The sequence below is a fragment of the Capsicum annuum genome, chromosome 5 (genome assembly GCF_002878395.1).
Source record: "Capsicum annuum cultivar UCD-10X-F1 chromosome 5, UCD10Xv1.1, whole genome shotgun sequence".
Classification (NCBI taxonomy): Eukaryota; Viridiplantae; Streptophyta; class Magnoliopsida; order Solanales; family Solanaceae; genus Capsicum; species Capsicum annuum.
The window spans coordinates 28,994,502-29,011,124 of NC_061115.1; the positions used below are offsets into that span (position 1 = coordinate 28,994,502).

At 26.9% G+C, this 16,623-nt stretch overlaps 1 protein-coding gene across 2 annotated transcripts; it reads left to right on the forward strand.

Moving 5' to 3' along the window:
* The first annotated feature begins 9,009 nt into the window (after positions 1-9,009).
* On the forward strand, positions 9,010-13,309 carry LOC107872376 (protein RGF1 INDUCIBLE TRANSCRIPTION FACTOR 1). 2 transcript variants are annotated; one of them, XM_047412641.1, is made up of 4 exons: positions 9,010-9,120; positions 9,228-9,500; positions 12,225-12,380; positions 12,469-12,760. In XM_047412641.1, exons 1-4 carry the CDS (start codon positions 9,118-9,120, stop codon positions 12,640-12,642), a joined length of 606 nt encoding a protein of 201 aa, XP_047268597.1. In that variant the 5' UTR covers positions 9,010-9,117; the 3' UTR covers positions 12,643-12,760. The 2 variants fall into 2 exon arrangements, with proteins under 2 accessions (XP_047268597.1, XP_016574599.1); XM_016719113.2 differs by having other exon boundaries at positions 9,056-9,120; positions 12,657-13,309.
* Positions 13,310-16,623: the final 3,314 nt, after the last annotated feature.

Sequence of the window (16,623 nt, forward strand, 5' to 3'; positions counted from 1 at the left end):
GCCCTAGCCACAACGAACATCCCAAACCATGAAGTCCCGGGCGCCCCTTTCTATCTGGCAATCATGAACACCATTCATATACAATAAGGAAAAATACAAAAAATAATACAAACGGAATCATGGTCACTTTAATATCTCAATTGAGTAATGCGGACATAAGTTTAATAAAACTCAAACTATCTGATACACATATGCGAAATCTCTATTACAACTGAAAACAACAATCTACCTGAAAACAAAACTAGAATAAGGCCCCCAGTCAAACCCTGAATCAGACAAATAACAATGTTTAAATAAACTCAGCCTTTCAAAATAGAGAAGGCTCACCAACTGCACACTTCTGTCTGAAAATTCTATGGATTAGCGGGACCCCTGTACTGAGCCTCAGACCCTGAAATATAGGGGATCAATACAAAAGTACTGGTACGCAGAGAAATAAAAAATAATATATTTATATATTTAGCATAGGTGAGAGCAATTCATAAAATATTTTACATATAATATATGAAAACACATGGGCACATTTTAAAGACCGTGAAACATTTCTTTAAAATTATAAATCACTCTTTATATTACTTCTGAGCTAGATGGTACATCCTACAATCTATAATTTGACGAGCTATATGGAATCCGCCCTTGACTCGGCGGCTAAGCCTCCAATCCAAGTTTGTCGCAAGGATTGAAGTATCTGTAAGGGAAGACACGCAAGACCACACATTATGGTGCAATGATCCCCAATCAAATAAACATGTTATGGTAGTGAACAAGACCACAAAATATGGCTCTTAACCATAGTCCCAAATTGGGACGACAAGAATCAAGGTATACAAGACCACACAGCATGGTACCATAACCCCGTGTCGGTAAACCACGGTTTATAGCATTGAATCTTTCAACTCGTACTTTTTTCGGGTAACCATATAACTCTCTTTAAGCCCATTTTTAACCTTTTCTAAACATGCATATTTCTAAATTCAAAATCCGGGTAAAGTCTGTATTTTTAATCTGTTCTGAATCTGCTACGGCATTCTCTGTATTGGTATCGTCATACTAAAACTTGCAAGTCATATTTCTAAGCCATACAACATCATGTTACAGTCTTCTCTTTCAAAAAATTATTTTCAGACCACCAAACAAGTCAAACAGTATAAGAGGATATGTATAGTAAAATTCATGAAAACAGAGTCGAGGATCCTCAATTCAATTCACAGACACATGGTGGTCAAGTGTCTTGTAACAAATCATTCACTTCTCTTTAAAATCATCACTTTCATTTATGCAATTAAGAAAGGCACCCTCTCTTCAAGTCATCATCAAAATCAAGTCAATAAACAATATTAAAGACATTTATATCAAGAGTTTCAATATGAAATCGAGTAGTTCATAAACAATAGTAAAACCCTTCGTTCATGCTTTAAGACATGCAATTTAGTAACCCATAACTTTTATATCAAGAATATAACACAATAAGAGAGGGAAATTCTTTTTCTCATGCTCTCATTTCATATTTCAAAACTGAAAACACATATATACAAGTACACGAATAAAAATTCAAGATTTAGGGAAGGCCTTAAGACAAAAACGTTCACAATGCATACTTCTTGATGTAATTCGAAACCCTTCATAAATATATGATTTCTCAACATTCAAAATGTTAATATAAATGATTTAATCATGCCCATGTAGTTTAGAAAAATCCCACGTACCTTAGTTGCGAATAATTCATGAAGAAATTTTGAAAAGATTGGACCTTTAAGCTTGATTGCCCAAACCCTAGCTGTTTTCTCCTCTTGTGTTCTTGAAAGATGAAATAGGGATCTTAAGGGAGTTAAAACCTTATTAGTAAGTCTAATTTTATTTAAGGATGATTAGGGACGGTTTAGGGGTGTCAAATGACTTAGTTGCCATCGGAATACCTCAAAAACGAAATGTCCAGGTCATTGTACCATGGGGTTTGCGTCGCACAAACTATGGCAAAATTCATGGTTTATGTCGCACTCCCTATGATAAACTTTATGGTTTGCGTCGCACTGCCTATGGCGAACTTTTTCCAGTGAATATTTGCGATTGTTAAGCGACGCACACCCCTTTGCAAAGCCAAACTTTTTGCTCGGGTGTCGGATTAAGGCAAAATTGATATCGTTGGAAAGCTAATTCGAAAACCTTTCATTTGATATATTGTAGGCCCTGTAATTCGTTATATATAAGAAGTTATTATTGATAAAAGTTGACCCAAATTGAAACATCGACTAAAACTTAATCGATAGAAATGTTTACAACTCGTCTTAGAGTTAGGGGATTTTTGTGACCTCAATTCATATTCAAAGGTTTTTCCACACTATAGGATTGATCACCATACATATATTAACAAGGAATCATTCAGTTCGGGCCTATACACATAGGAACGACAGTCTAAATTCTCTCCCGAAAGTACGGGGTGTTACAGGAATGAAATGTTGACCTCTGACCTCTGCGCACAGGTCGTCATCCGAGGGTGCGGATCTAGTGCAGGTCCAACACTGGTCAAGCCAGGACATTCTGGTTTGTGCCAAAACACGACCTACACGCGCAGGTCCAACGCATGTTATGTGTCATTTTAAAATAACGCATTTTTTGTGAACCATTACTTCCTTTCTGAAGCATTACTTTTTGGCTATAAATACCTGAATTTTTTCTAGGTAAATATACAAAAATTTGAAGTGAAAAAAATCTTCTTCTTCTTAAAAACTCTAGTGTGATCTTCAAACTATTGAGTGAGTTTGTTGTTTAGAAAATTTGAGGTACCATTATTTTCTGAAGTGAATCATTTTATCCTAGGAGGATGTATTCCATTAACCTCGGCTACTTGAGAGGAATAAATTTCTTAAGGATACACCGTAAATTTGGTGGACTTGATTCTATCATTTCTGTCTTTATCTCCATTTCTTAAAAAAAAAATAATTGGTTTTTACTGTTTTTCCGGAAAAATAGTTTGAACTTCATATTGATAGTTCTTCATCTATTTGAACTTGTGTTTGAAGTTCTTGAAACTTTATTTTGATAGTTCATAAGTTAGTTGAACTTGTGTTAAAGTTATTGTATATTAAATACAAATTTTATATCCAAAATAACAAAAATTGTATGAATATCACAGAGAACTAAGAATAAATGGGAAAAACTTATTTTTTTTAATTAATTATATTCTCTATTATTTGAAGAGCTGCGTATTCAATTTGATGGGTGGGTCTAAGATGAAAGAAAGAGATGTGTAGCAGAGGACAGGTAAACGCTTTCTAGAATCACTTTCTCAATCGGCGCCTCAGATCAGATTTCTTCTTCATGTTGCTTTTAATAGCAGCTTCATATTGTCCTCTCTAAGAAATTTGAAAACACCTAAATTGTTTTGAAATTTAAGTAAGTTATTCTTTATTTTGTGATTTTTTTGTCGAATTCCATCATATTTTTTTATTTATTTTATTTATTAGTCGACTAAAATGATTGGAATGTTAATTTTGTTAAATTAATTAATCAGTTGATAATGATAGTTTTGCTTTTGATTTATTTTCATTCTTCTCCAAATAATAATTGGTGATAATGATAGTTTTGCTTTTGATTTATTTTTATTCTGCTCCAAATAATAATTGGTGATTTCTTAGTTGTCGTCTTTTTTGTATTAAAAATAATGCATAAAAAATAATAATTTGGATATATATAAAAAATAATTTACAGGTTTTTGGTTACTTGTTATTTTTAACGTAGTATTCTAAAATGACACTATGTCAATATTATTTTATAAAACTAAGTATTAATTATTGTTAATATAAGATAAGTCATATGTTTATAATATATTACTTTAGGTGTTATTCTAAAAACTCTATTTATTAATATGAAAATTTGAATTGTTTTATTCAAAGTTTTAAAATAATTCTTTCCTTTACTATGTATATCTTAATCTTTTTTTATAATCTTTAATGTTATTTTAAGAGAAAATAAAGTCATAAGATTCACCATTAAAATTTATGTTCATCTTGAATTGCAGTATGGTGATTGAAATTTTCCTCATATGTTCTAATGGCATAGGTCCATCTGATCGAGAAAAAAGCTTGTTTTAATGACATAGGTCCATCTGTTCAAGAGAAGAGACTTGACATTAGTCATCTGGGTGAATTATACCAAGAGAGAATTGGCTTCAGCTATAATCAATACTAGCCTCAACATCTTGAAAGTCTAATAGCAACACTATACTAACTTTAAACTCTGAACTGCTACACTAATTTGGTGGGGCGATCTAAGATGAAAGGAAGAGATGTGTAGCAATCGGTGCCTTGGATCGAATTTCTTCGTTGTGTTGCTTTTAATGAGTAACTTCATATTATCGATTTGAAAACACCTAAATTGTTATGAAATTTAATTAAGTTCTTCATTATTTCTCGATATATTTTGTCGAATTCCATCATGTGTTTTTTTTTTAATTTATTTATTAGTCAACACTAACGATTGGAATAGTAATTTAGTTGAATTAATTAGTCAATTGACTCATGGTAATTTTGCTATTGATTTATTTTTATTTTTCTCCATATAATAATTGTTGATTTCTTAGTTGTCTTTTTTTTAATTAAAAATAACACATAAAAAATAATAATTTGGATACATACAAAAAAATAATTTAGAGTTTTTAAGATGCACAATATTTTTAATTTAGTGTTTTAAAATGACATTATGCCTTTAATTAACCTCACATCAATATTATTTTATAAAACTAAGTATTTAATTATTGTTAATAAGATTAGTAATATGTATACAATACATTACCTTTGATGTTGTTTAAAAATTCTATTTATTAATATGAAAATTTGAGTCGTTTTATTCAAAGTTTTAAAATATTTCTTTTTTTTCCTATGTACATTATTTAACCTTATTTTGCCATCTTCAATACTATTTTAAGTGAAAATAAAGTAATAAAATTCACTTTTAAAATTTGAGTTTATCTTGAATTGGCAGGGTAATTAGAGGTCCTCCTCACCTGTTCTAATGACCTATGCCAATCTGATCATGAGAAGAGGCTTGAGATTAGCCACTGGGTGATGTGTACCAACAGAGAATTGCCTTCAGCAAAACAACAATACTTTACTAACTTCACACTTTGAACCACTATACTAATGTTATCATACAAGTGCTAAATAAGTATAAATAATAGAATTCGAACCCAATAAATCCAATTACTAATGATAAAATTTTAAGCTCGAACCCGTAATATTCAAATCCTAATTATTCTATATAATAAAAGGAAATGGGAGAGCAGCTTAGGGTCACTTTTCAAAAATGATAACTAAGTTATTAAAAGTCCCACTTATTATTATTTGAGGACTTTTCTAGAATTACTTATATTCATTTAAAATTTACGTAAAAATTAATATACATTAAAATAATTAATTTTAAAATATTTAAAAGACACGATAAAGAAAATATTTGCTTCTCAAAATTTTTGCGGGGTTGCATAAATTGGAATAATTATTTGAAAATGATATAAAAACTAGTATAAATAATAATAATTAATAACTTAAAATATTTAAAAGACATGTAAAAAATAAGAATGAGAGGAGCTTAGGGACAACTTTCAAAAAATATAAATAAGCTCCTCAAAGTCCCACTTATTTCTATTTAGAGAGCTTAGAGTCAGTTTGCAAAATGATCATTTCGCCCTTATACTTCTCTAGAATTACTTATATTTATTTGAGATTTATGTAAAAAAAAATTATGAATCACAATAATCAATTCTAAGTTATTTACAAAATATAATTAAAAAAATCAATTGATTCTCAAAATTTTATCAGTGCGGCATAAATTGAGACAATTATTTGAAAGTGATATAAAAAGTGCTATAAATTTTATGTTTTACTCTATGTTTTACTTTACTCTATAATAGAAGAGCGAATGGAAAGGAGCTTAGGGTCGACGTGTGTGCTTGTGTTGCCTGTTTTAGCTGCTTCAATCTTGATTTTATTATATCACCGTTAATTAATTATTATAATTTATTTGCGTATTAAAAATTAATAATATTTAATAAAAAAGTAAAATAGACATTTATGACATGTCTGCTTCAGCTGCCCATTTTACTATAGCACCCCTAATTAATTATTGTAAGTATTAAAAATTAATAATATTTAATAAAAAAAGGCATAATAGACATAAAATGATAAATTAACTTTTAATGATTTGAATTGACTTTACGTCTTATATGAGGCCGCTTAATTTTTTTCACAAGTATTTTCATAATAATTTTGCTATATCACTTCTAATTAGTTATTGTAAGTTATTTACTATATGTCTACTTTGTTGCTTCAATTGTAATTTATTATATCACCCCTAAATAATTATTATGGAAACCTAAGCATTGTGTCACTTAAATTGGAATATAAGAAAAAATATTATAAATCATAATAATTGAAAAAATTTAAATTATTTAAAAAATATAATTGATTATTAATACTACAAAAAATTGTACAAGGGGAGTAACATATATTATTTGACAATTACATAAAAAGTATTATAATTACAATATTTAATAGCTTAAAATATCTAAAAAAATTAATCAGTTATATATTTAAAAAAAGGGTAAAAATCATTTTCCTCCCTCAACTTTACTTTAAAAATCAAACTCCCCACTCAACTTTAAACAATAAACATTCTCCCCCCTTTTTCCTACTTGTCTTTTTTAAATATCTATTTTACCCTTGCACTATTAATCTTTATTTTATTTACCTCTTTAAAATTATTATATTTTTTATTTTTAATATATATATATTAAATTTTTGTAAATAAAAAGAAAATTAATTTCTAGACAAAAAAAAAGTGAGAAACATATATGAAGTATATAAGTTAGTGATGTTCTAAATAAAATAAATGACCATGATATGGAAATTTATTTATTAATAATAATTAAAATTGTAATATCTATTTATACTAGTGAAAATACAAATAAAAATAATTTTATAAACATATTTCAATGCATGTAATATAATAACATATAACAAAAATGGAGATATATTTTATACTAAATTAATTCAAAAGTTTACTTATGTTATAAATATATACTCCACCGTCCACTTTTACTTGTCACTATTTTGCTTTTTGTGGTCAACTTGCATGAACTTTGATTAACATTGTAAGATGTATAATTTAATATTTAAATTTAAAATTTAGATGATCAGAAAATATATGAAAAATGTTATAAGTTGCAATCCTTCTTCATATTAATAAAATAATAAAAAAATATCTTAAAATATTTGTCAAAATTTATATGGATTGACCTGAAAAAAAATAAAAAGTGACAAGTAAAAAAGAATCTAGGGAGTATATCGAAACTCATGTGCATACACACATACACACACACACATATATATATAGATATATATATATATATTACACACGCACACACTTAATGCATGTAAAATAAGAGATAAGGTACAAGGTACTCCTAAACAATATCTGAAGTTGTTATGACACACACTTAAACTTTAAAGGGGACCTATTACCATCTAAACTCATCTCTTGTTGATCTGGCCGTCAAGTATCAGAATATTTTTGTACTTCTTTTAGGGGAGACGAAAAATACTTGCATTATCTCAACAAAATAACAATCATAAAAAATAACCTTAGCTTTTGTGACAAGTTCATTACAAGGTTAAACTAAAAAATTTAAATAAAAATATATAAATACTTGACTAAAATAAATAATCTATATTATAAGAAGATATTGCTAATGTTAAGGTTAAAATAGACATTGTCAGGGTAAAAAGGGGGAGAATGCTTATTATTCAAAATAGAGGGGGGAGTTTGATTTTTAAAATAAACTTGAGGGGGGAAATGATTTTCATCTTTTTTAAAAATATAGGTTAAAAATATTATAAATTACAATAATTAACAACTTAAAAAATTTAAACGTCAACATGCTTGCTTTGGCACAACTCTATTGGTCCTTTCCCTCACCTTCATTTTTTTTTTCTTCATTTTAATTTATTTATCTTATTTTTCTAATCTATTATATATTTTTATAAAATATAAAAAGATAATATAAATCACAATAATTAACAACTTACAAAATTTAAAAGATATGAAATATTTCACCGACTCTCGAAATTATATCATTGCCACTTAAATTGGGATAGAAGAAAAAATATTATAAATCAGAATAATTAAAAATTAAATTATTTTTAAAATATAATTGATTATTAATTTCGTCAAAGTTGGGATAATGAGAGTACCACATATTTTTTTGAGAACTACATAGAAAGTATTATAATACAATAGTTATTAGCTTGCAATATCTAAAAGAAAAATTAATCTGTTATATATTTTAAAAAAATATATAAAAAATATTATAAATTAAAATAATTAACAATTTAAAAAATTAAAAGATATAAAATATTTGATTGACTTTTAAAATTATGTCAGTGTCATTTAAATTAGAATAAAAGAAAAAAATATTATAAATAATAATAATTAAAAAATTTAAATTATTTTTAAAATATAATTGACTATTAATGACTCAAAAATTTAGACAAAGAGAGTAACATATATTAAAAATTATAAAAAAAAATATTATAAATTACAATAGTTAACACCTTAAAATATCTAAAAATATATTAAAAATATAATATATTATCTAAATTTTATTTATATCACACATATTAAAATATAAAAATAACATATATTACACCTCGATATCTAGCTTACCTTTTAACCATGAACTTTGATATTTATCTCAAATATTACGTTACCTTATAACTATGACCTTTGATATTTATCCTCAAATATTATTTTTCCTTTCTAAGTAAATAAATGTGTTGACTACAAAATCTCCAAAAGTTTTTTCTTTTTTCAAAAAAAAAAAAACAGAAATTTCAAAAGGCAAAGACGGCCGCCTCCATAACTCCCCGGAATTGGCGGGAAAATCCAACAGTGGAGACCTAACTACTACGTCTCACGTGGGCCCCTTTTAAATGATCCAACGGCCATGATTTCTTCACTTTTTCCATGCTTTTTATAAAAGAAAACCTCTGTTTTCCACTTCTACTAAAAAATTTTAAAATAAAATAAAAATATTCCTCCTCCTCCCCTCTTCAATTTCACAAAAAAATGGTTTGTATATTAATTGAATTTCATATCTATACTCGTCTATATGTGTTCAATTTGATAATATTCATTATTTTTTTCGATTTTAAATCATTATGATTGTTTTTGTGAAGCTAATTGGAGGCAAAATTAAAGTGAAGAAGGGAGCGAATTGGATTGAAAATTTGCTGAACAGCAAGTTTTTCGAGTCGTGTGGATATCACAGAGAAATAAGAAGAAATGAGAAGAATATGTTTTGTATTGATTGTAATCTCTGTTTCTGCAAGCACTGCGTATCATCTTCGTCACACTGCTTTCATGAATGGCTTCAAATATGCAAATATGTTTATCATGATGTTGTCAGACTTCACGAGATTCAAAAATATCTAAATTGTTCTGAAATTCAGGTGAGTTCTTCTTTGTTTTGTTTGTTGAATTCATTTTTTTTTTTTGAAATATCTATAACTTTTATATAATTTTTGAATATTTATAATTAAATTTTAAATTATTGAGTTGATATAATTTAATCTAGCTTTGAATATTAGTCACATTAACTTTGTAAAAAATAAAAATAATATATAAATGCTAACGAAATAGTATTTTTTTGGTTGAATTAATTAGCTTGACAGTTTTTAAAATGATATAATTATGGGTAAATTTTTATGATAGATATTAATTGGTGTTTTGAAGGGTAAACATTATATTATTACATGCTTTCATATTTTTCAAATACACAACAATTTTACTATTACATTTTAAAAAAATTGTTTTATTATTACGTTTAAATTTTTTTGAATAATTTTATATAAACTCCTATCATAAATATGGATAAGTTTGCGTATTAAAATTGTTATTAGTATAGCTTAGATGTTAGTTTTAAGAATAAAATTAACAAAACATTATATAACAGTTGAAATTTGAATCAAGTAATTCCAAAGTAATTCTAATAAATATATATTATTCTCATTTTGAGCCAGGATGTTTCAATAACATTAATGGCATAAAACTGAATTTTAATAGAATATTTAAATATATTCTCACAAAAAATATAATAATTTAAAGTTACATTTTGTTTCTTACATATTATTTGTTTTAGTTTAATTTTCTTAAAATGTTTTTTAGTGTTAACTTCAAATAATAATATTATTATTTATAAATGTAAGAATTAATTCATAGTTAATAAGATATTAGACATTTATTTGCAAAATATTATTTGATGTTATTGTAAAAAAGTATATTTACTAATATGAAGATTTGAGTTGTTTAATTAAAAGTTCTTTGAGTTGTTTAATTTAATGTTCTAAAATATTTATGACAAAAGTAGGTATTTTTTTTTAAAAGAATATTAAATTTTGTGGCTTTATCTTTAATAATCTTCAATATTATTTTAATTAATATTAAAATCATAAATTCACTACTCAAAATTTTCAGGGCCTTAAAATTTTGTGTGCAAATATTATTTTTAATTGGATATTTTCAAGTAAAATGAAGAAATAAGTTTGAATAGCATGATTAATATTCATGTACTTCCTTCATCTCATTTTATGAATGGCCATTTTCTTTTTTGTATGTGCAAAAAAAATATTATTTTTTTATTTAATAATTATGTAAAAACATAATTTTACTTTATCATTATTGATCTCACTTGTAAGATCCACTTTAATAAAAAATAATTTGATAATTTTTTTTTATTATTTTTAAATTTTGTGATCAAATTATGACACATAAAATAAAAAAAAACGAAATATTATTTATACGAAAAAAGAAAAGGGAAACCAAATAATGTACTGATTAAATAGTACGAAATTTTATACGGTGATTACAAGTGTGTGCAATAGTGTATTACGGAGGAAGATATTTTTTAATCTTTAAGCTTTTTCATGTTTGGATGTTCAATTTTTTTAAAAATATTTTCTTTAAAAAAATAATTCTTTAAAAAGGAAGAAAATGATTTTTCCAGTGGAGATATAAAAAATTAGTTCTGTAATTGACATTTCAAGTTGCTTTTGTCCTTTTCATCGTCCGCACACCTCATTTCTACCCCAGCCGGTAGTCCATATCCCACTCACCCCAAATCTCCATCTCCCTTTGGCCATATGTCTTTTTGGATTTTTTTTTTTTTTAGACTTTTAAAAGATTTTTTTTAAATATGTATTTATATCCTCAACTTTTAAAAATCATCAAAATCACTCAACTACTAATTTACCTACTAATATACAACCAAATATTGAGAAAATAATTTATATATGTCTTCAATTGATAAAATAATTGACAACAAACTAGTTATTATGATTGTTATTCTTCTATAATTTGAATAAAAATATCACAAGCACGAGCTAAATAAGTTTATCTAACCATAATCTACTGAATAGAGAAAAAATATATTTTGATAAATATAATTGATAGATATAAATATATTTTATATATTCTTAAATTTGTTGATGAAAATTCTTAATTATTTTCACTTGAATTGATTATTTTGTTGAATTTGGTCTTTTTAAAAAAAATTACGAAATTTAGTTAATAAGAGGGGTTTGTGTAAAAATTTAAAGATTTAGGTTATATGTAATAATAATGGAAGTTGAATTTGGAGTGGAAAAAGGGGAAAACAACAAAAAAGTGTTTTTTATTTTCGGAATTTAATTCCGGAATTGTTTTTCAAATTTTCATGACCAAACATTATAATTTTCAACTCCGGAAAAATTTTCCAGAAAGAAGGGAAAAATATCCATGGCCAAACGGGCCTTTAAAATAACTGTTAAAGTTGATGTCATGTGATAAATAAGTCATGAGTTTAAATCGTAAAAATAATCTTTTGTAAAAATACAGCAAAAAACTGCGTACAATAAAACTTTGTGATACGAATTTTTCTCGTACCCCATGGATCTTATGCTTATATATGGAACATTAGAAAAACAAAAAGCCCACTTATTTTTCTTTAAAATATTTTCTTTTCATATCGATCGCGCCTTTTTGTTTATTCACCAACCGCAACGGTTTCTTAATATTAGTGCTATAAGAATGTTGATACTCTATTCAATTATTTCGTTTGGTGAAACTATATGATTTTTCTTTAATTACAGTGTTATATATTATTAGCTGACTATATACTAAAAATTTTTATTTTGCAGACTTACAAAATTAATGGTGAAAAAGCAGTACATTTGAATCCACGTCCTCAATCGAAAGATAGCAAAACTTCCAAACTAAAGGGAAGTGTAACTTGTGAAGCTTGTGGAAGACATCTTCAAGATTTGCCAAATCGATTTTGCTCCATTGCATGCAAAGTAAATTATCTTTATTTATCATATTTTAAATATTTTATTTTATCTTCATCAATAGATCATTCTGGTAAAGTTATCTCCATGTGACCAGGAGGTCACGAGTTCAAGTTGTGGAAACAGTCTTTGGCAGAAATGTAAGATAAGGCTGCGTACAATAGATCCTTGTGGTCCGGCCCTCTCCCGAACCCCACACACAACGCAAGCTTTAGTGCATCAAGCTACCTTTTTTTTTTTTTTTTTTTCAATTTTATTTGCTTATAAATGAAAACTTTGTTTTAGGTATCGATAGATGCAAATATTTGTAAAGAACATTATCAGAAGAACTTTGTGTCCACTCAAATTACAAAATTTGATCTCTCAAATGAAAACGAGTCTTGCATCTCTTTGAATGAGTCCTCAGAGGTAATTCAAACATGGTGCATTTCAACTTTGAAACCAAGGAAGAATTTGCACAAAAGGAAAGGTGTTCCTAGAAGAGCTCCTATATGTTAAATATGTTGAAACAAAAGCCAAGAATACCATCCTTACTAGTAAAAAAAGGGACTCGTCGATGGAGAAAGCATTCTGATAGAAAAGCCGATCACTACATCAATCGGCATTCATTCAGGAGAAAAGCAAGCGAAAGTGAAAAAGGGTTGGTGGTCTGGTCGTGATTTATATTTTAAGTAGCATTTTAGTTGGGATGTACATCAACATATGATACCAATAATGTCAATCTATTATACAAAAAAAAATATTCAATTATTATATATGAAAGACAATTATTTTGAAAAACAGGACACAATTTTGGGTCTTAGTTGGGTTGGTCGGTAGGGGTGATCCCCACATTGTCTGGTAATAGCAACTTTTAGTGGTTGTATATCATAAAGATGGGGTCTTGAATGTTTAAATATTCTGCCTTTTGCATCTATATACATTGTTAATTTTTTTTTTAATATTACCAGTATTTTAGTTGGAAAAAATTTACTTTTAGTTAAAATACTATTGTTGCAATATTTCCTTGTATGAATGTCTCATATGATTATAATTCTGTCAGCACAGAGGTGTAAACACGTCGATATGACTTATCATGGTTAAATAAAAAAGTCCCTAAATTCAAATACATGATATGTAGATATTGATTTAATTTAATTATTGCATGCAAAAAAATATAGCCCAGCACAAATTGTTGATTGATTTCTATTTTGCAATTTTACCGTATATTTATAATTAGGATTGTTCAAAATTAAACCATAATCGATAAATCAACCATAATATTGACTTATAGACTAATTAGTAATGAGTTAACAAATAAATGGTTGGCGCAGAAATTCAAGTTTTATAACTAATGGCTTATTGGTATGTGATGAGTTACTCAACTTATTTATTGGATAAACCGTGAACTCATTAAAAATTATCATACATACATTTTTACACTAGGTATATAAAGTACGTAGTATTGATCCTAATGCCCATTAATCCATTTATATTTTGATTCGTGTCGCTCCCTCTAATTTTCTGTTTTGGTGGTTTTCAAATACTAAGTATTTTTAGTACCATTATTTTCTTATTTCATTTTGGGTGGTGAAAAGTTCCCTTTTTTTTTTTTAAAGGAGTGTAGATTTCAATAATGAAGAAGGTACCGTGGAGGTTAGACGAATATACCATATGTCAATCCTTCGATAATTACTAACCTGTTATCAAATTAATCAATATCTTATTGATTGACTAGCGAACTAAAATATTTAAAAGCCCATAGTGAATGTCTCCTCATTATCTACTTTTTACTATGAAGATTTATTCTAATTGTACCAGATTGTAAATTATTTCATAATTTTCAAAATCCTTCATTTTTATTCATATCATGACTGCTTTAGAGATTTATCTAATTCATATAAACGTTAAAATCTCTTCTTAAACAACATCGAATTGAATTACCATCTTTCTGTAGAATAAGATCAATTAACGAGGTTTTTGGCCAATGTAATAATAATTGCAGACTTATATCATGATGGAAGGAATATATATCTCATGATATGAGATTTCCCCCCTTTCCGTCTGTTAAGAACAAGATGATTTTTTTCGACGTATAAAATGGCTTTGGCTACGTACTCACATCCCAATATCACATTTGGTGTATACATCAAGCCAATAAATACCTAGATGGATCACAAATAAATAAAAATTGTATTGATAATTAGATCTTTTTATTTTCTAATAAAATATTATTTTAATTTTAAGCATACTAGAAAGAAAAACATATCACTTAAATAAATACCTAAATAGTTTCTAATAAGATATTATTTTAATTTTAAGCATATTAAAAAGAAATTCTAATAAAATATTATATTAATTTTAAGCATACTAAAAAGAAAAACATATCACGTAAATAATCATATTTCTTACTACATTCGTTTCGGCACTTTTCAAATGAAGTCTTTGGCATAGGTCTTATCGATAATGCTCGGGAGCCTTGGAGCAACATAATTGCCTCAACGGGTGATTTATAGTTATAAGGGTTCGAATATTAAAAGCAACCATTGCTCACTAATTTTTGTATTATAGTAAACTGTGTATATCACAATTCTTGCAATGCAACTCCTTGAATTCTACTTATGTTCCGATTTGTCCTTTGGCTTTTATAGATAAAGTGCATAACTTTTTACTTTATTTTAAGTGTAAATTAATTAGGCCTCCATACCTTCCATGTGGTATTACAAGTTTACAACAGTGTCTTGTTCATACTTATTCTTCTCATTTGAAAATGGCAGACAAAAAGGGTACATAAAAGTATATAAATTCTGAATTTCTGGGACTAAGATTTTGTGTTGTTTAATTAGTTTTATGCTTGTATGAAGTTTTCTTTTTTGGCTTTAAAAGTCCAAAACAGCATGTGATCTTTATTTTAATGGTAAAAACTACATAATGGAGTTAGTAATTAATATGGTACTATTAACGTAATATATGGAGTGACAATTGAAGTCCACTTGCCTTTTGATAAAACAACTACTATAAATATTTACATTTAGAAAATATTTGTTCACAAGTCACACCTGCTCGAGAAAAAGTAAGTCGATATTGAGATATGGAAAATTTGATATTGAAAACGTATGGTATTTTAATTTTAGTTTAAAATTGTATTTAAAAACTGAAATTGAAACTGGATATGCATTTAACTTGAATAAAATATAAATTTTTAATACAAAGGTTTCAAATTCACTTCCAATTTTTTTTCTTCAAAAATCAATGAAATGTATAAAGCAAATAATATTTTGAAAAAAAGAAAAAAAAAAACCATTGACCAATGGCTTATTAAAAAAATTAAAGTTTCATATGTGAAATTCTAAACCTATGTTACAATAAATATATATAAATTATAACACATAAAATTTGATCACCAGACACTAATTTTTACTAATTTAAATCATCACATATACCGGGACTCGAATGTAACAATCCAAATTTCTCGTGCATTCAAATTATAATTGAAAGTACAAATAATAAGCTAAGGTAATAGCTAGTGAATAATACAAATGGAGAAATCTCATAATTACAAGGAGGAAAGGAAATAAAAGGAGATGAAATCGTAGAGCCGTCAAAATGGGTTTGACCCTTGAGGCCGGTTCAACCCAGCCTGCTATTGGGGTTGAGTTGAGTTATAATTTTTGAGTTCATGTATAACTGGAGCGTATAAGCCTAGCCCAAGTCAGCCTGCTGGTCCTTGAGGCTTGACTGAGGCTAGGCTGGGTTGGTTCATGGGTCAAAATACTATTTAATTTAAATTAAAAATATATGAATATTGTAAAAGAAAAAGTTATACTCCCTTCGTTTCAAAAAGAATGATCAACTTTGATTTGACATAAAGTTTAAGAAAATAAATAAGACTTTTGAATTATGTGGCCTTAAATTAAAGTTGTGTCAAATGTATCAAAATGTTCTTTAATCTTGTAGTTCTAAACATGCCATGTGGAAAGTTGAAATTAAAGTATTGACAAAAAAGAAAAGGGATCATACTTTTTGAAATAGATTAAAAAGGAAAGTAGGTCATTCTTTTTTAAACGGAGAGAGTAATAGTTATTGAATAAGTTTAATATGTTACATAATATTTAACCTTATAAGTGTTAGATCTTAATCATCACGTATAGATGTTTCATTTGTTATTGTTATTCAATTTAAACTTAAAATTAAAAGAAAATTGTAAGCAAAAAAGAATTAAAAATTATAAATAGTAATTACTCAATAAATTTTACGTAGTATCTTACACAAT

What these genes read in the sequence shown, in the direction of transcription:
- LOC107872376 (XM_016719113.2), top strand. An exon ending in TAAATTGTTCTGAAATTCAG is followed by an intron (nt 9,501 to 12,224) that starts GTGAGTTCTTCT and finishes TTTATTTTGCAG; the next exon opens with ACTTACAAAATTAATGGTGA. An exon ending in TTTGCTCCATTGCATGCAAA is followed by an intron (nt 12,381 to 12,656) that starts GTAAATTATCTT and finishes ACTTTGTTTTAG; the next exon opens with GTATCGATAGATGCAAATAT.